The 20,008-nt window shown below is 38.9% G+C and overlaps 2 protein-coding genes across 2 annotated transcripts in view; one reads left to right on the top strand and one right to left on the bottom strand.

Annotated features, from left to right (window-relative positions):
- Positions 1-4,096: 4,096 nt before the first annotated feature.
- On the bottom strand, positions 4,097-5,659 carry LOC128640486 (tigger transposable element-derived protein 4-like). Its single transcript, XM_053692963.1, has 2 exons — positions 4,641-5,659; positions 4,097-4,529 (listed from the first exon to the last, which is right to left on the bottom strand). The coding sequence occupies exons 1-2, from the start codon at positions 5,657-5,659 to the stop codon at positions 4,097-4,099; spliced, it is 1,452 nt and encodes a 483-aa protein (XP_053548938.1).
- A 6,474-nt stretch (positions 5,660-12,133) lies between these two features.
- Positions 12,134-20,008, top strand: part of CLRN3 (clarin 3) — a 44,973-nt gene continuing 37,098 nt past the window's right edge. Inside the window, exon 1 of the mRNA XM_053691730.1 lies at positions 12,134-12,444. Within this exon, the coding sequence (XP_053547705.1) occupies positions 12,210-12,444 (235 nt within the window). The 5' untranslated portion in view covers positions 12,134-12,209. The remainder of the gene's footprint in view (positions 12,445-20,008) is intronic.

Here is a 20,008-nt window from a genome sequence, read left to right on the forward strand (position 1 = left end):
TTTCTCTGATATGTTCACTCTTATGTTAGTTTCCCAGCTCTTTTTAATTATCCCCCGCTCTCTTTGGATAGCTCCGTGGAGGTTGTATAAGCCTTTCTTCCAGGCCTCCCCCCTGAAAACTCTCCCCACTGATCAAAGTTCACTTCTATGTACGGAGTGTCTCCTGCTCTATCGCTGAGGCTGTTTTATAGTATAAGTCCCCTTTAAAGGTCTAGCTCGTGATTACCTGAGCAGTATGAGGGTAAGCCTGCAGGCGTAGTTAATGCTCTGTGTCCCGGAGTGATCCCAGTATGATGGGGGTAGAGCCAATATGGCGGTGCGCGTAAGTGTGGCGCTTTATCTTTTCCAGGTCTCCCGGTCGCTAGATCCGATGTAGCGATCTGCACACTGGTGATATAGGTCGGCGAAGCTTCTTGCTACCCGACAGTGTTTGAAAGTGTGGGGCTAGGCAGGTATTAGAGGTTTGTTAGGCTAAACCGTAACTTCAGTTTACGGAGCTCTGTTGAGATGCGACTGCCTGGTGAGCCCGCCTACCGGAAGTCTCGACATTCCTTGTTCTTATGTGTGCCTCCTGGTACCTGAGTTGTGGCTCTGTAATGGGGTGCACCAAGGGGGTTAATAGCCATGGTCTGCAGCCGTACCCTGCGTCACCTGTCATGTAACATATGTGTTTGGATTACTACAGGTACATCATGTGCTTTAAAAAGGGTCACAACATGAATCACAGATAAAAGATACATTTCAGCAAAATATTAATGGAAGTAATCAGGATAGTTAATTAAAATTAAAAGGCCTATCTGAATAATGGAAGAGAGATTTATACTAGACTGTCCATTTAATAAGAACCTGCAATTGTGAGCAGCTTGATAATTAACTTTTATTACATTAGGAATACCCCCCAGTCGATAGAAGCCTTGTTTAAGACGGTTCCATTCCTGGGGGGTATGGGGGAAATGAATGTATCGTTGTGTCTGGTTATCTAGAGCAGTCAGAACCTCCCCTAGAATCCTGGAGAAGGTAGACTGCGCTAGGCCAGACACAAGCCCCTCTGTTGACTGGTATGAGCCAGTTGCCAGGAAGTGTACAACACACAACAGCTTCTGCATACCAGTCAGAGCTCGGTTCCTATACGCTTGAGGGTCAATTTCATCCTTCAACACCTCATATAGGTTAATGAGGCTTGCAGATGTCAAGCGATATTTTTCCCTGACCTCCACTTCTGTCATCCCAAACAGGGTGACCCTAACCCTGTGTACCCTTGGTGCTCTTCCCCTCTGCTGATGCCTTCGTCTTATAGGCCCTGCTGGCCTATGGGCAGCTGCAGCAACAGCAGCATGGGGAGCACCAGGAACAGGGACAACAGCAGGAGGATCAGGGAGGGCAGCAGCAGCAGCTGGAGCAGGGACAGCTACAGCACCATGACCAGGGACCTCAGCAGCAGGGATACCATCCAAAACTGGGGCTTGTAGGGGTTCCAGCACCCCTTGTGCCCCACGATGCTGTCTCACTCTAAATGCTATATACTGCAAGGGAAACATGGTGGCTAATGAGGGTGTGCATTTGCAGGTGTTTTAAGGTTGCAGGTGAGGGGTTGTGCTGTTTGTGATTGGTTTGACACACTTGCAGGGGCAGGAATAATAAATGCTTTTAAGAGGTTAACTATTTGTGAACAAGCTGCTGCTATGTATATTGTTAGGCATGCATTTGTTAGGCCTTCTGAGAGTTACGTTGGTTTCTAAGTCAGTGCAAGGGTACCTGCGCCTTCAATTTGTGGCGAGCTGAGAATGGCGTAGATTTAGAAAAATCTGCGCGCGTAAGTCCTTACGCCGTATATAGGATAGCAAATTGCGCGTGTTTTATATGTCAGTCTATGGGCCAAAAAACTACGGGCGACGCCAGAAATCTACGCGCGTAACTTCTAGCTTACGCCGTATATAGGATACCAAATCCGCGCAATTCTTGGCGTCGCCGGATTTTGCGGGCGACGATTTTTATCGGATCGACCCCCAACTGTATTCTATACAAATACAGTACTGAACATTATTAAGTGTAAAAGATGAATTGTTGCATCAACTTTGTTCACAATTACTGTAATACAGTAAACATTTTAAAGTTCAGTACTGTATAGTGTGTGTTATGTTTTTTGTATCCAATCCAGTACTGTACTTTAAAATGTTTGTAGCTGCAATTGGAGACAGTGTTTACATAGATTACTTTTTTAATCAAGTTCAATACTGTACTTTAAAATGTTTGTACTGTACTGTTGCTGGAGAGGTCTTGCTTGAAGGTCCGGATACAGAATGATCTGGAACAGGCCAGTGTGTTCTAAAACAGGAAAATACAGTAGTTAGTCATCAGAAATAATGATCATAAACAAAACATTCAACAGTACTGTTAAATAATGTACATTACTGTACTAAAAAACAGTACAGTACTGTACAGGGAGTGCAGAATTATTAGGCAAGTTGTATTTTTGAGGATTAATTTTATTATTGAACAACAACCATGTTCTCAATGAACCCAAAAAACTCATTAATATCAAAGCTGAATAGTTTTGGAAGTAGTTTTTAGTTTGTTTTTAGTTATAGCTATTTTAGGGGGATATCTGTGTGTGCAGGTGACTATTACTGTGCATAATTATTAGGCAACTTAACAAAAAACAAATATATACCCATTTCAATTATTTATTTTTACCAGTGAAACCAATATAACATCTCAACATTCACAAATATACATTTCTGACATTCAAAAACAAAACAAAAACAAATCAGTGACCAATATAGCCACCTTTCTTTGCAAGGACACTCAAAAGCCTGCCATCCATGGATTCTGTCAGTGTTTTGATCTGTTCACCATCAACATTGCGTGCAGCAGCAACCACAGCCTCCCAGACACTGTTCAGAGAGGTGTACTGTTTTCCCTCCTTGTAAATCTCACATTTGATGATGGACCACAGGTTCTCAATGGGGTTCAGATCAGGTGAACAAGGAGGCCATGTCATTAGATTTTCTTCTTTTATACCCTTTCTTGCCAGCCACGCTGTGGAGTACTTGGACGCGTGTGATGGAGCATTGTCCTGCATGAAAATCATGTTTTTCTTGAAGGATGCAGACTTCTTCCTGTACCACTGCTTGAAGAAGGTGTCTTCCAGAAACTGGCAGTAGGACTGGGAGTTGAGCTTGACTCCATCCTCAACCCGAAAAGGCCCCACAAGCTCATCTTTGATGATACCAGCCCAAACCAGTACTCAACCTCCACCTTGCTGGCGTCTGAGTCGGACTGGAGCTCTCTGCCCTTTACCAATCCAGCCACGGGCCCATCCATCTGGCCCATCAAGACTCACTCTCATTTCATCAGTCCATAAAACCTTAGAAAAATCAGTCTTGAGATATTTCTTGGCCCAGTCTTGACGTTTCAGCTTGTGTGTCTTGTTCAGTGGTGGTCGTCTTTCAGCCTTTCTTACCTTGGTCATGTCTCTGAGTATTGCACACCTTGTGCTTTTGGGCACTCCAGTGATGTTGCAGCTCTGAAATATGGCCAAACTGGTGGCAAGTGGCATCTTGGCAGCTGCACGCTTGACTTTTCTCAGTTCATGGGCAGTTATTTTGCGCCTTGGTTTTTCCACACGCTTCTTGCGACCCTGTTGACTATTTTGAATGAAACGCTTGATTGTTCGATGATCACGCTTCAGAAGCTTTGCAATTTTAAGAGTGCTGCATCCCTCTGCAAGATATCTCACTATTTTTGACTTTTCTGAGCCTGTCAAGTCCTTCTTTTGACCCATTTTGCCAAAGGAAAGGAAGTTGCCTAATAATTATGCACACCTGATATAGGGTGTTGATGTCATTAGACCACACCCCTTCTCATTACAGAGATGCACATCATCTAATATGCTTAATTGGTAGTAGGCTTTCGAGCCTATACAGCTTGGAGTAAGACAACATGCATAAAGAGGATGATGTGGTCAAAATACTCATTTGCCTAATAATTCTGCACTCCCTGTATTTAAGCTTTACATACTCTTATACAGTACTGTACTGTATTTAGATAGTGTTCTACAGTTACTGTCTACTGTATGTTTTTACTGTACATACCTTTATTGGTTTACTTGTCCCCACATTCCCAATAATGTTGCTTGTTTTCTTGGGGCATTGGTTATCCTTTTTTCAATTAAATGTCTAGTGGATGTTATTGGTTCTAGAAGCTCCGGGCAGTTATTAAATAATGCAAACTCCTGCAACTGGTGAACTTTCTCTAGAGCATCTTGGTAGCTTTTAATCAATGGCTCACTGGGAATTTCTGTGGTTTCAGCACTTTGATCGTCATCCATGTTCTCATCACTGTCTTGTTGTTGATCTAAAAGTTCCACAGCATTTGTTAATGTGCTTTCCGTCGCAAGTTCTTTGTCTATGTCAATGTAACGGTCTATTTCACTGTCAACAAGACCTCCTTGCTGGAATAATGAACAAATATCATTGTTTTCTTCTACAGTCACCTGTATTATTTCTGGAAATTCTTCATTATCGTTCCTGTTTGAATTAGAGAAACCAGCTTTTACAAAGCACTTGCAAATGGTATCAGCAGAAATAGCCTTGCATGCCATAGAAATCCAGTTGACAGCATCAAGGACTGTTATGGACTTGGCAAGCTGGTGTACATTTTGTGTGGTAGAAATGTTTGCAACCAAGGACTGTAGCAATAATTTTCTATAGTGTGTCTTCATCGTGAAGATAACACCTTGGTCCATTGGCTGTGTTACGCTTGTTGTGTTTGCAGGGAACCAGGCTAATTTTACATTGCTAAGTTTCAGATGCGGATGGCAGGTAGCGTTATCCAAAAACAGGATGACTTTATGACCTTCTCTCTTCATTTTTCTGTCAAAAATCTTGAGCCATTCAGAGATTAGTTCTGCTGTCATCCAGGCTTTTTTATTTGCACGCCAAATAACGGGAAGCTGTGTAGTGTCTATGTTTTTGAAGCAACGTGGCTTTGCTGCCTTACCAATCACAAGAGGCTTCTCCAATCTCCCATCCATGTTTCCACAGAGGAACACCGTCAATCTTTCCTTGGATAACTTTCCGCCTGTGCATTTTTCACGTTTAACAGCCAGAGTTTTTGAAGGTAGCAACCTAAAGAATAGGCCAGTTTCATCGCCATTGTAAATATCTTTTGTAGCGTATGGTTCCTTAAGCATTTTGAGCTTTTCTTCCCATTGGCTAGCAGTTGCTTGATCTACATCATTTGCTTCTCCACATATTTCATTCCATACAATGCAATGCCTCCTTTTAAAACTTTCCAACCAGCCATTAGATGCCTTAAAATCTGTTTTGCCTAATTCTTTGGCTAGTTCGAGGGCTTGTGTTTGTAGTATAGGACCAGAAATTGGTAAATTTTTAGAGCGTGCGGCTACAAACCATTCCCACAGGAGCTTGTTTAAATCTTCATTTCCAGTTGCCTTTGCTTTCCTCTTCACTTCGCCATTGCCAGCTAACCATTCTTCCATGATTTTCTCTTTATTTTTGATAGCTTCATAAATTTGCGTTTTGCCACACTTAAATTTCTCTACGCATTGTTTTACAGACAACTTATCTTTTGTGTAGGCCTCAATCACTTTAACTTTCGCAGCGAGAGTAAGAGTGTTGCACTTTCTAGGAGCCATTCTGTGTCCCACACCTCTTAAGTTTCAGCATCCGTCCCAACACTCCTTCCGTTTCAGCGTCCTTCCAACACCCCTTCCGCTTCCTTCCCACACCACTTCTGTTTCAGCGTCCTTACAACACCCCTTCCGCTTCCTTCCCACACCACTAACGTTTCTGCATCCTTCTCACACCACTTCCATGTCAGCGTCTGTTCCGTCGTCTCATTCCCACCTCACTTCCGTTCCAGCATTGCCACACCCTTCCGCGTACATTTTCCGTCATATCCAGGTAAGTGAACCAAATGTATACGCAATTAACACTGTGACCACGTTCCGTTTCTACGTTGGACAGCTTATCCAGGTAGTAAAACAATGAAAGTATACACTAAACGCCGGGACAAATGGATATTTCCGACATGGACAGGTTTCCGTGTTATACAGAGTCCGTCTTGGACAGTTTTCACTGTATATGTATTAACCCCTAAATCCGCCAACCCCAACATCGCAAACTACCTAACAAATGTATTAACCCCTAATCCGCCATTCACCCACATCACAATCTACCTAATAAATGTATTAACCCCTAATCCACCATTCACCCACATCACAATCTACCTAATAAATGTATTAACCCCTAATCTGCCAAACCCCCACAATGCAAAGTACCTATTAAAACTATTAACCATTAATCCGCCATTAACCCACATTGCAACAAACCTTATAAATCTATTAACCCCTAATCCACCAAACCCACATCGCAAAAAAAATCCTAATAAATCTATTAACCCCCTAATCTGCCAAACCCCCACAAAGCAAATAACTAATTAAATGACTAAGCCCCCTAACCTAACACCCCCTAATTATACCCCAATTACCTAAATAAAAAAATACTAAGTTACAATTAAAATAAAAAAAGCTAACATTATTTAACCCCTTAACGACCAGCGCTGGTCGTTATGCCCTTAAGGACCAGCAATGTACCCTGTACGGTGAAGTCTTCTTCCACTGCAGCAACATTTTTTATCTTCATCCAGGACCAAGCCGACGCTGAGTGGAGATGAGCGCGGAACAGAAGACCGGCGAGCACGGAGTCATCGAGCGTGGAGATCCTCTTCGTACGATCACCACCGCACACTGAGGATTGAATTCAAGGTATGCGTTTAAATATGGGGAACCTTGCATTCCTATTGGCTGATTTGATTCTTCAAATTCGAATCAGCCAATAGGATGAGAGCTACTGAAATCTTATTGGCTGTTCAAATCAGAATTATGCTCCCACCCACTAACTATCGGTACCACCGCTGCCGATGCAGAGAGGACGACAGAGTGGCCCCCTCTTCATCAGTAACTCTGCAAATCTATTCCTACAGTGCCCCACTGGTGGAGCATGCAGAAATAGCGCAATCTCACTATTTTGAGCAAGATCGCGGAAGAGAGAAACCCAGGGTACGTCGCTGGTCCTTAAGGGCATAACGACCAGCGCCGTAAGGGTACAACACTGGTCGTTAAGGGGTTAAGTAATGTTAGCTTTTTTATTTTAATTGTAACTTAGTATTTTTTAATTTAGGTAATTGGGGTATAATTACGGGGTGTTAGGTTAGGGGGCTTAGTAATTTAATTAGTTATTTGCATTGTGCCGGTTTGGCGGATTAGGGGTTAATAGGTTTATTAGGTTTGTTGCGATGTGGGTTTGGCGGATTAGGGGTTAATAGATTTATAAGGTTTGTTGCGATGTGGGTTAATGGTGGATTAGTGGTTAATAGTTTTAATAGGTACTTTGCGTTGTGGAGGGTTGGTGGATTAGGGGTTAATACTTTTATTAGGTAGATTGTGATGTGGGTGAATGGCGGATCAGGGGTTAATACATTTATTAAGTAGATCATGATGTGGGTGAATGGTGGATTAGGGGTTAATATATTTAATTAGTTATTGCGGTGGGGGTTGGCGGTTGACAGGTAGATAGATATTGCGCATGCGTTAGGTGTTAGTTAGTATTTTCAGCCAGTTACAGGTGTTACGGTACTTTTATACTCAGTGCAAGGCTTGCTGTGCCTGCCTATGTGTGGCAAGGTAAAAATGGAGTAAAATATCTAAATTTTCGCTGCGTAAGTCCTTGCGCTGAATATGTGATACCGATTTGCGACACGGTTCTATGTTAGCTTATGGGAGTAAAAATTGCGGGCGACGGGTGAAATATATACGTGCAGCATATGTGATACTAAAACCGCATCGCCGGCATCTGCGGGCGACGCCGCATATGTAATCTTGCCCCAAGAGGGTAAGTAAGTGATAAGTGAGAGAGCAGCACAACTGCAGCCTTCAGTCACAAAATATTCCATCCAACTACATCCACATATCTGTTGAACTATCCATACATACCACAGAATCACTGCAGGCTCCTGATCAGCCGTGGAACCATTTGTTTTCTCCACATACCTATACTTAACTCATCAGGTAAGGAGTGTTACCCTGGTTTTTATTTTAATTTTATTCTAGAAAACAAATTACTGCACTATGATTGGCCTTTGTACCAACTGAAGGAAAAATATCTTTGTTACAAATAGCATAAATGATAGATTTAGAAAGGCAACATTTTCAATATCAAATTATTACTTCTGTTTTCCATGCATAACAATCACCTTTCAACAAGCTTTATTCATAACTATTGCTTTTGTGGAGAATCACTGGCCTGAGTGTGAAATGATGCTGATCCTTAAACTGATTAACGGACAAGTAGATAGACGGATCTGTGTTATAAAACTGCTTTAGGGTGAACAATTGCACGTTTAATGAACTGTTAAAAGCTCAAAAGCAGCATGTCAAGGTCAATACCATGATAGAATAAAGACTGACAGAGCATGGCAATAGTTCCTTTCTAAATCTCTTTGTCTCCATGTAAGAATCTCTACAAATTCACCGTTCATTGTTAATATTAAGCAGGCAATACAAATCAAACTTAAAATTAGAAGAAAAAAATTAGGGAATGACATAAAAAGTAAGGCCTTGAACACTGTTTGTTTTTTCTTAATCCTTTTAGAAGACACAAAGGGTATTTTTTGTAAAGGATTTGAATACATTTTTTTATATTGTTTAGTTTGCTGTTTCATTGTTGTCTCTAAAAATATGTATTTTAAATTATATTAATTTTTGTTTTAGGGAAACATGTCTCTGTAAACCAATGCAGCAGTGGGAGTTTCCCTTGCTAGTTAGGGATTAGATGAGCAGAAAAATAATTTTTTGTTACAATATTCATCTTAACCTTTAAACCTCTTAATTTCTGCCTGTTTCTAAGACACTAAAGACAGCCTCATGATCACATGCTTTTGTATTAGCGTTTCACAACAGGGGAGTGCTAGTTCACGTGGGCCATATAGACAACATTGTGCTCACGCCCATGGGTTCTGCACAGCACAGCACTAATTGGCTTAAACTCAAGTCAATAGATAATAAATAAAAAGTTATGTGATCAGGGGGCTGTCAGAAGATGCGTAGATACAAGGTAATCACAGAGTGTTTTCTGTACAAAACTAGGGAATGGGTAATAAAGGGATTATCTATCTTTTTAAACAATAAAACATTTTGAGTTGACTGTCCCTTTAAAGAAACACAAGCCACTTTTTCTTTGCTGCATATAACTTATTGCAGATTTTTAAAACCCCTTAATAACAGAGATGTACCCTGTAAATCACCTGTCGCAAGGGGCTTTAAGGGCTTTAACAGGGCAGTCTAGCCAATTTCGGCAAGACCCATGCTGTTAAAGGCTGGTGAACGCTACAGACAACCAATGTACAGGGTACTTTGCTGTCTTTAAAGGACCTCTAAATACAGCAGAATTAAATAACTACGCAATGTAAAGACAATGCCATAGCATTTACTTTGAATTTGAAATAAGCATTAGTATATTTTATTGCAAAATTTAAAACTTTTCATTTCCCCTCCCTCTGTACCACGTGATAGCCATCAGCCAATCACAAAATGTATATCTGTCTATATTGTGCACTTTTGCACATGCTCATAAGGAGCTGGAGCCTCAGAAAGTGTGTATATAAAAAGAATGTGCAAGTTCTGACAATGGAAGTATATTGGAAAATTGTTTTAAATTACATTCTTTATATATATCATGAAACATTAATTTTTGACTTTAGTGTCCCTTTAAGGGTTAAAATGGATGTTTCTGTACTGAGGTTATTTTTATTTAACTTTTGAGTCATATGAATTTTAACCAATAACACAGTAGGAGTTCTGCTAATTAGCCAATGAACAATCAATCCTTGAGGCCCAATAGTTCACTGGTATCCTTTTAGCTTTAAATTCAAAATAAAAGCTTTACATTTTTCATCAATATTTGTAAACACATTTAAATAGTATTCCCACATAAACATGCTAGAATGTTTTAGAGTTTACTGTCTCTTTAATTATTTATCAACCACATTTATGTTGCAATAAAATGACACACTTCCTGCTGTCTTAGTGACGAACATTAGAGCTGGGTTAAAACATTACTCATACAAATAAAGCTGGCGAGGATCAGCAATAAAATACAGCAATTAACAGAAATGATCTTCATAGCTAATAGCTTTCAGTATCTGTGTACAGGGAATTATGAGAATATTATGGATGTAAATCCTGAAACTCATGTATCATAAACAAGATATAATCTATAATGAAGAAACTATCATCTATTAACTATGTACAAAATAGATATCTATATACTGTATGTACCTAAAGGGACATTGTACACTAGATTTTTCTTTGCATAAATGTTTTGTGGATGATCCATTTATTTAGCCCATCTTGGAGTGTTTTTGTAACAATGTATAGTTTTACTTATTTTTTAAGAACATTGTGCTGATTTTCAGACTCCTAACCAAGCCCCAAAGTATCAGATGTAGACTGAAGTCTGCAGATTCCTGCTGTCTTCTGTTTGTTTAATGGGTCTTTTCATATGCAGGGGAGGGAGGGGGGGGGGGGGTGAGTGTCTGCACGTCATGCTTTCTCATCCCCTTTCAGTAAGTAAGTTTTTAAAAGGTTTTATATTGGATATTTAGATCAGTATCTGTGCACATTCTTCTTTATAGTAGTGTCTATTGCATACAGTTATATCAAAATAGGTGTATACTGTCCCTTTTAAAGGGTCATTAAATATGTTGTTATCATTTAATCTAAAAGGAAATTTTAAAATGGTTTCCACTTTTCTTTCTTTGAAGAAATGAACATTTTTGTACTGAATGTTTTTATGCTTGTGTAATTCCTTATCAATAAAGTTGTTGAACTTATCAACTAGTAAACTTCTACCCGTGAGCCAATTAGGAAGTTCCCGAAAATCACACTAAACTTTAAAGGGACATTATACACTAGATTTTTCTTTGCATACATGTTTTGTAGAATAGATTATCCATTTATATAGCCTATACAGCTTCTTTTTTTTTTAAAGTACAGTATAGTTTTGCTTATTTTTAAATAACATTGCTCTGATTTTCAGACTCCTAACAAAGCCCAAAATGTTTAGGAGAATACTGATGTATACCTACTCCAGCTTGCTCCTGTTAGTATAAAAAGTCTTTTCTATATGCAGAGGAAGGAGGAAGGGGGGAATGTCTGTTTTTAACATTGGACCACTTGGAGTGGGTGTTCCAGCTAATCTTTTCAACAGTGCTAAACTGGGAGCTTCTAAGTAAGTTTTTAAACGGGTTTATACTGGATTTTTATATCAGTATCTGTGCATATTATACTTTATAGTAGTGTCTATTACATGCAGTTAAATGAAAATTGGTGTATACTGTCCCTTTAAAAAGGGATGTTAAATGCTAATCCGACCTTAGACTCTGTGAAGAAGGGTCGGATTAGTGCCCCCCCCCCCACACACATGTGCTAAAGGAAAAGGGTAACTTTTACATTAGTTCTAACGAAAACAAATGTAAATTAATATTCAGTAGTCCGTTTGTTTTAAATGTACATTATACTGAATAGTATAGCACACAAATATTCTGAAAAATGTTTTTTTCTGAATATTCTTTCCAAATTTAGTCTGCATGTCTACTGTTCACCAGTGAAGTTATTGGGTACCTTCCTTATCAACCAATGAGCTTGTATCCCACAAATCAGCCTGCACTTCCTGTTAGTTTAAAAATAAAAAATAAACAGCTTATAATTAACATTTTCATAAAAAAATAAACATCTTTAAATAGGGCCCTTTTATATGCATAATAGAACTTTAATGATGTCCTGAAAAGATAAATTATCTGCATCATAGTACAACTCATTGTTTCCCTGTGTCAAATATAGGATACAATTACTATTTGTAGTTTAGTTGGGTAAGAAAACAATATCCAATTTTCCATCTCTATTATTTCACCTGAATTATTTTGTAGCTATAGCAACAGGCTACTAAAGATCAAAGTTCAGTCACTGGGAATCTTTATTGCTATAGCTAGTTCAAGGTCCATTGGAAAAATCAGCTACAAATATTAAATCCAGTTTACGTCTTGCCAACAAAGAAGAGTCTCCCGGGAATATTCTTTTATCTGTAAAAAAAGCAAAAAGAAACCACAAATAAAAGGAACCCTGTAAAATGCCATCAAAGCAGAAAACATTGTTATTTTTATCTGGGTTTGTAGCAAGTATTGGATCTTTTGCTTTAATTTGCACATGTCTGGGAACAGAAGAATGGGTCTCAACTAATATAAATTTCATTGCAACCAACCATTCAGGCTATATAAATGTGAAACTTGGTCTTTTTCAAGGAAGCTTTTCAAAGTTTGTGACTGCAGGCGCTGGACTTGGCAAACAACCAGAAAGGTTTCAAGGTAAATAATTCTTATTAGAAAAAAACAATCATAGAGGAGATGAATTATTTTTTATATTATGATCTGTGTCAGAAAGAATGATACATGCATCAAAACTCACTTTTCCTGGGACATTCACAGTTTTAAATCTCCTGTCTCTTGATATATTTGTGTTGGGATTCTGCCCCATATTGTTAAATTCTGCCCATGAATGTAGACTTGGTGTGGATATCTGATAATGTTGGGATTAGACATGAGGTCTTTGTTGGTATTATGTATATATTTGTTTGCATAATGGGGAATCTGAGCTTCCGGCACTTTATATTTTTATATTACAACAGAATAATAATAAAATAAGATTTCTAATACAAAACCAGCTCAAGTCATTGTGCTGCCTGGTCTAAATATTAAATGATTCATAAAATCTAAACCCAGCAGCCTCAAGAGATTAAAGTCCATTGAAGTTTCACTTGACTTGATACAAAGCTAAAGGATCCAAAATGGTAAACAATTCTCTGAAAAACATTATTAGCCAGAATATGCTCTAAATGTGCCCCCCTCTAGTCAAATGCTGCCTGGATCTTGTGGTCTCCCTAGGTTCTTTTAGATAGCTGGTCTTCATGTAATTACCTGGTCTTTTGCAATCTACTGATTAGATCAAATAATACAATATTTCAGAGTGTTCATATTGTGTGTATGGCCAAAACTCGAAAAATATATTACTTTGTTACAAAGTGTTACTGGAAATGTCAACTTTAAATAAAGCAGGGATGGGATTGGTCAGGGTCCAAATTACATAATCCTCACACTTATGCTAAAACCACTCCTCAAGATAAAATGGCCTTAATCACATTTTTAGCTTAATTAGTACAGACAATGATTTACTATTAACTAATTTAATGTAACTGTATATGCCTATAGCTTAACAAAACTTTGGAACAAATATATATATCATTTTTATTTTATTATATGTATTAAAATACATGGAAGGTCAGATGTGGAGTGTGACCTATAAATTGGATGTCCCTGCATTTAAATGTTCACAGTATATTTGTTAAAAACAACTGCATTAAACATCATTATTAATTTAACTATTAGAATTTTGATTGTGACATTATGGTCAGCTATTCTAGTCTATGAAGTATTCTAATAGGTCAGGCTTAGACTGAATGTTACATCTTCATAGGAAATTGATTAAAAGGATAAATTATAGTTTGTATTTTTAACCCATGTGTAAAACTTCAGCATTTTGTACCTAGTTGTATAAAAATAGAATTAGAATGTGAAAGTTCACATAATGAGATAGAAGGAAGTTGTGGTTTTGTTAGAATTGGAACAAGAAGTTTGGTACTAGTTTTAAGGAGTTGTGTGATCATGGGCAAGATCTATCTCAGGAAGAAATGACATCACAATCATCCAACCATTTTTAGTGTGATATTAATATTTTCTTTACATTAATGTTTCTATAGAAAACCTGGTAACATTATTCAGTCGTAATTGGATGAATTTAAAGCAAATGCATTGCATTACTTTTGTTTTACTGTTTGTTTGTGGAAACAATATGTATATTCTCCTCTATAATTATCTCCTCCATTTCCTATTTTTTAGGGTTGGCAAATGTCCAGTATTAAACAGTCCAGTAAATCAAGTGTCTGTCCACTAAAATTTATGGAAAAAAATATACACTTAAATGTCCATCTTTTTAATCCCCCAAGATAGCAACATTTAGAAAGGCCCCCAGTCCCTTAGAAATATGGTGGCAGCTCTTTCAGGATAACAGACAAGTAGGATCTCTGCTCTATGAGGTACTTACAGTCAGGTGGGGTCAAATTGCTACAAAGTTTGCGCTACTGGCAGCTGAGGGGTAAAATCTCTGATTTATGCGTTATCTATCTATCTATCTATCTATCTATCTATCTATCTATCTATCTATCTATCTATATATATCTATCTGTCTATAATCAAAATCATTATACAGAGCAACATATATATTATTATCAGAAGGGGCTCTAAAGGTAGTGAGGCCTTAGGCAAACTTAAAATATTAGGTCTTGTATATTTAATTTCTATTACCAAATAAAAAATGTTCTTGACCTTTATACCTGGTTGTATATAATAGGTTTCACTATTTTTGTTATTTACCGTATTGTGCCGCATATAGGCCGCACCTGAATATAGGCCGCACCCTTAATGTTTGGTGGCATTTTGAAGAAATTTAATTTTTAAAGAAAATATCTTCACACCTACAACACTCATAATGCAACAAAGTTCCCAAAAAGGGAGGCCCTTAAATGCACATTAAACCAACAAACACTGTGTGTATAATGGCTTAGCAAGTCAGCCTATCATGCGCCCATAGATAAAGTACCAAAAGCTAAATTAACCAAAAGCTAAGTTAACACACTTACCCACAAGCTGCGGCAACTTCTGTCTAACACCCGGTGCTGGATGTGTGGCTAACCGGACAACCCAGTCCCCTACGATTGTGTAATCCCCTTGAATGTAGCTGGGAGTGCTTCCTTCAGCAATAACTGACACCTCCATATTCGTTCTTCAGGTTACTTGGACTTCCGCACCGGGTAATGACATCATCACTCAGCGGCCAATTCAGTGGGGTAGCAGTAGTGGATCATGGTTGCATTAAGGGTAGAAACGAGTGCTCACTCCTAAAGGCCAAGTCTGGATTCAAATGAAAAATTGCAAGGGGAGCACTCACTTGTTGTAAAATGTCACTTTTATTTTGCCAATTTAAAAACTGCTTACACAACAGTCCATAAAACAAGCATCATAGAATCCCAAACAATACAGATAGCTGCTATCTGAATCGATTGGGCTTCTACAATGCTTGTTTTATGGACTGTTGTGTAAGCAGTTTTTAAATTGGCAAAATAAAAGTGACGTTTTACAACAAGTGAGTGCTCCCTTTGCAGTTTTTCATTTAAATACAATACCCATAAGGCCACGGGGTGCACCGGAAGTTCGGCAGCACTGCGCATGTGCAATATTGCCGATAAGCACCCGAATATAGGCCGCGGCCCGCATATAGGCCGCACTGCAAATTTAAAGGTACAAATCAAGGGAAAAAAGTGCGGCCTATATGCGGAACAATACGGTATTTAGATAATTTATGTTTTGACATTCATTTGCAACAAGAGAGAGATCCTAAAGAGAAAGAAAGGAAAGATGAGAAAGAGGAATGAGAGGAAAGACAGTAGATAGAGGGAAGAGAGAGTGTAAGAGAGTAGAGAGAAAAGGGGAAAAATAAGAGGTACTAAAGGGAAAAGGTAGAGAGTAGAGATAAGATACAGAGATTGGATTAGGAAGATAGAGGGAGAGTGTGAGAGACAATGAAGAGATATAGTTAGAAATAGACAAGGAGAGAGAAAGGATGGAGACAAGACATAGTTGAAGGGAGATAATGGAGTGAGAAGGGAAAAAGAGTGAGAAGAGAGAATGGAGAATGGAAGAAGACAGAGGAGGGTAGAGAGATGGATACGAAGGGAGTTAAGAAGAATAGAGAGGGGAGAGAGTGAAGAGAAAGAGGGGAAGAGAGAAGAGGGAAATATGGAAAAGAGGGTACAAAGTCAAGAGAGAAGGGAATGAAGAGGAAGAGAGAGGGGGAGAGACTAAAGAGAAAGAGGAGGGGAGGGGGGAGAAAGGGAGCAAAAGATGGAAATGTGGGGAGTGAGAGAGAAGAGAGTAAATAGAGAGAGACAAAAGGAAAAGAGGAGTGTGGGGGACCCTGAGTGTCACTATTAGCTTATCACCTCTGGTTGCAAGAGGGTTAAATTAATGCATTTTGCAGTGAGTTGCAGGGAGGGAACCTAGGAGATACTTGAGGACAACTAGACTAGGTGCAGCCCCCCTGTTCATTTCTGCTTGTGTCTCCCTGCCTTCTGATTATACTGAGGATGACAGCACCACACTGGGACAGGCAGAAAGTGGAGGAAAAAGAGAAGCCTGCACTTGATAGCAGCCAGAGAACGTTGCATTTAAGAGGCTCTGAGGGTTAGGAATATCTGGCTGTGCTAGAAAAAAAGCTGGTTGGATGGGTCTGCTATACCAGTGTTTCTCATCCTTTTTGTAGAAAGTACCCCCAAATGCACATAAATATTACTAGGTAACAAAGATAAGTGAAATGCCCCAGAATGTGGGTAAAAGATAATGAAAGGTCAAGCCACTGACTATAGCCACTATACTACCAAAAAATAACTGTCCCAGGGACAAAAATAGAAAATAAATAGCACACATTTTGTATTCCACTATGTGAGACCCCACCATGAGTGCAGCCTTAGGCAGTAGCCTATTTGGCCAAAAACTAGGGCCGGTAATCTTATTACTATTGATTACTACTGAGTCACTTTGGGGGGCCCAAACATTTTTTGGCACCTGGGCCTGTGTTGAGTAGATTCGCTATTGAGTCTATCCCCTACTTTTTAAAACAAAGTATGTAGTTCTACAGCACTAAGTATTTAAAAAGATTTACTCACACATTAAAAACAAGTACAAATGCAAAGCGACGTTTCAGGAGTTATTCCCTTAATCATGCTTCCAAAAAGTTGCTTTGCATTTGTAACTGTTTTAAATATGTGAATAAACCTTTTGAAATTCTTAGTGATGTGGAACTGCATACTTTAGATATTTGAGAGGCTTGCAGTCACCTCTGCACCACGGGCATCAAAACTGTCAGGAAGGTCCTGTATAACAGGTTGTGTATGTGCTACTTTTCAAAACATCAAGCCTTCTGTAAAAGGTTGCTTTTTTAGTGAAGTTTACCAGCCTCTATCTTAAAAGTTCTTCATCATCATAACCCACCAAAATAAACTTACAGCTGCCTTACATAAGCAAGATTCAAAACGATTTCCAGCCTCCAAATAGTAATTAAAAAACCTTTATGAGCTTATACAGGGTCCATAATATAGCAACAGTTGTTATAGTTGTTTCTATATTATGGACCCTGTATAAGCTAATAAAGGTTTTTTAATTACTATTTGGAGGCTGGAAATCGTTTAGAATTTTGGAATGTGAGGTTGGGATCTGGCTAATCCCCTTTTCCGTGCCCCAAAGTTTGGTGAGAGGTGCTGGCTTCCCTTGAGAATATTTACATAAGCAAGACCCAGAGCCTTTGGTTGAAGCCACCCCTAGACCTTCTGTTTGTAAGCTCTTCAAGGTCCTCCTACATTTATATCAATTTGTAATTGTCAAGTCTAAAAAACATAATTTATGTAAGAACCTACCTGATAAATTAATTTCTTTCATAGTTGCAATAGTCCATGAGCTAGTGACATATGGGATATACATTCCTACCAGAAGGGGGCAAAGTTTCCTAAACCTCAAAATGTATATAAATACACCTCCTACCTTATTCATACCTTAGTTTAACGTGTAGCTAAGAAGTGAGGTGTAAAAGAAGGAGTAAAAAACATACAAAAAGAGAAACTGGAAAAATAAAGTGCTTTATACAAAAAATCATAACCACAAAAAATAGGGTGGGTCTCATGGACTCTTGCCACTATGAAAGAAATGAATATATCAGATACGTTCTTACATAAATTATGTTTTCTTTCAAGTAAGTGGCAAGAGTCCATGAGCTTATGACGTATGGGATATAATACCCAAGATGTGGAAAACCATGAGTCACTAGAGAGGGAGGGATAAAATAACAACAGCTAAATCCGCTAAGAAATTAAATCCAAAATATTTAAGTTTTCTTTAAAAAAATTAAAAAAAAAAAAAACTTATATCAAAGGCATTAGAATCAAACTGAGACAACTGCCTGAAGAACCTTTCTACCAAAGGCTGCTTCAGAGGAAGCAAACACATCAAAATGGTAAAATTTAGTAACAGTATGCAAAGAAGACCAAGTTGCTGCTTTGCAAATTTGATTAACTGAAGCTTCGTTCTTAAAAGCCCAAGAAGTGGCAACTGATCTAGTAGAATGAACTGTAATTCTCTGAGGCAGGGACTCAACCAAGATGCCAAAGAAATGGCAGAGGCTTTCTGACCTTTCCTGGAGCCAGAAAAAATAACAAATAGACTAGAAGTCTTTCTGAAATCTTTAGTAGCCTCAACATAATATTTCAAAGCTCTTACCACATCCAAAGAATGTAAAGACCTTTCAAGAGTATTCTTAGGATTAGAACACAAGGAAGGAACAACAATTTCTGTATTGATGTTGTTAGAATTCACAACCTTAGGCAAAAATTTAAATGAAGTCCGCAAAACAGCTTTATCTTGATGGAAAATCAGGTAAGGAGACTAACAAGAGAGAACAGACAATTCAAAAACTCTTTTAGAAGAAGAGATAGCCAAAAGAAATAACACTTTCAAAGAAAGTAATTTAATATCCAGAGAATGCATAGGCTCAAAAGGAGGAGCCTGTAAAATCTTCAAAACCAAATTGAGACTCCAAGGAAGAGAAATAGATTTAATAACAGGTTTGATACGAATTAAAGCCTGAACAAAACAGTGAATATCAGGAAGTTTAGCAATCTTTCTATGAAATAAGAAAGAGAAGAAATTTGTCCTTTCAAAGTATTTGCAGACAAACCCTTATCCAAACCATCCTTAAGAAACTGTAAAATCCTAGGAATTTTGAAAGAATGCCAAGAATAATTATGAGTGGAACACCATGAAATATAGGTTTTCCAAACCTGATGATACATTTTCCTTGAAACAAACTTACAAGCCTGTATTATAGTGCTAATAACTGAGTCAGAGAAACCTCTATGACTAAGCACTAAGCGTTCAATTTCCATGCCTTCAAATTTAGAGATTTGAGATCCTGATGGAAAAATGGCCCTTGAGACAGAAGGTCTGGCCTTAAAGGAAGTGGCCAAGGCTGGCAACTGGACATCCGGACAAGATCCTCATAAAAACCTGTGAGGCGAGGAGGCTCTGGAGGAGGAGCTCAGGTGCGTGGTCACGCATAGCACCTGTTCTGTATCACCTTCCCCCAAGCTGCTGGCGAGAGACTCGCGCCCAAACCCACAGACCAAGGGTGGCTTGAACAGCCGAATACATTGCTACTAGAACCTCCATAAGTGCCATAACACTGCACTTTAAAGCTATATTTGACTATCCTCAAAAGGCTCACTCTTACATATACCTAATTCTACAAACAAATAGACATTTTGAGTTCTATACAGAGACCAGCACCGGGACGCTGCAGTGAACTTTCACACTCACTGAGAATAATAACTTTCCTGATATCATAACTGCAGCAGAAAGGAGAAATAATGCACCCAGCAGCGATAAGGGAAAGCCGATCGATAAAGCCTGCCTGGGGAATTTCCAAACCTGGATTCACAGAAGCCACCTGCGTCTTGGTAGGGGACTCCTCCCTCTCAGGTTGGCTTAAACCTTGCTTGTATTCGAGCTCTGGCAGTCCGGCCGGCAAGAAAGATCCTACCTGTTGCTGCAGTGCTAAACACCGCTATCTGCACCCGTGCAGGGAACGCATCCTCTCTAAGCAGGCTTGAATCTTGTCTGTATCTGCCTCCCGGCAGCCCGGCGGGTAAGAAAGACTTCACTTTTCGCTGCTTGACTGTACATCGCTGTCTTCATCCCGGCGTGGAACTTCTCC

Source organism: Bombina bombina, chromosome 9 (assembly GCF_027579735.1).
Source record: "Bombina bombina isolate aBomBom1 chromosome 9, aBomBom1.pri, whole genome shotgun sequence".
NCBI lineage: Eukaryota > Metazoa > Chordata > Amphibia > Anura > Bombinatoridae > Bombina > Bombina bombina.

Excerpts from the sequence above, each read along its gene's own strand:
- LOC128640486 (XM_053692963.1), bottom strand. The coding sequence starts at position 5,659 with ATGGCTCCTAGAAAGTGCAACACTCTTACTCTCGCTGCGAAAGTTAAA. Across the intron at positions 4,530-4,640 it reads AATGTACACCAGCTTGCCAA|GAACGATAATGAAGAATTTC; the intron begins GTCCATAACAGT and ends TAATTCAAACAG.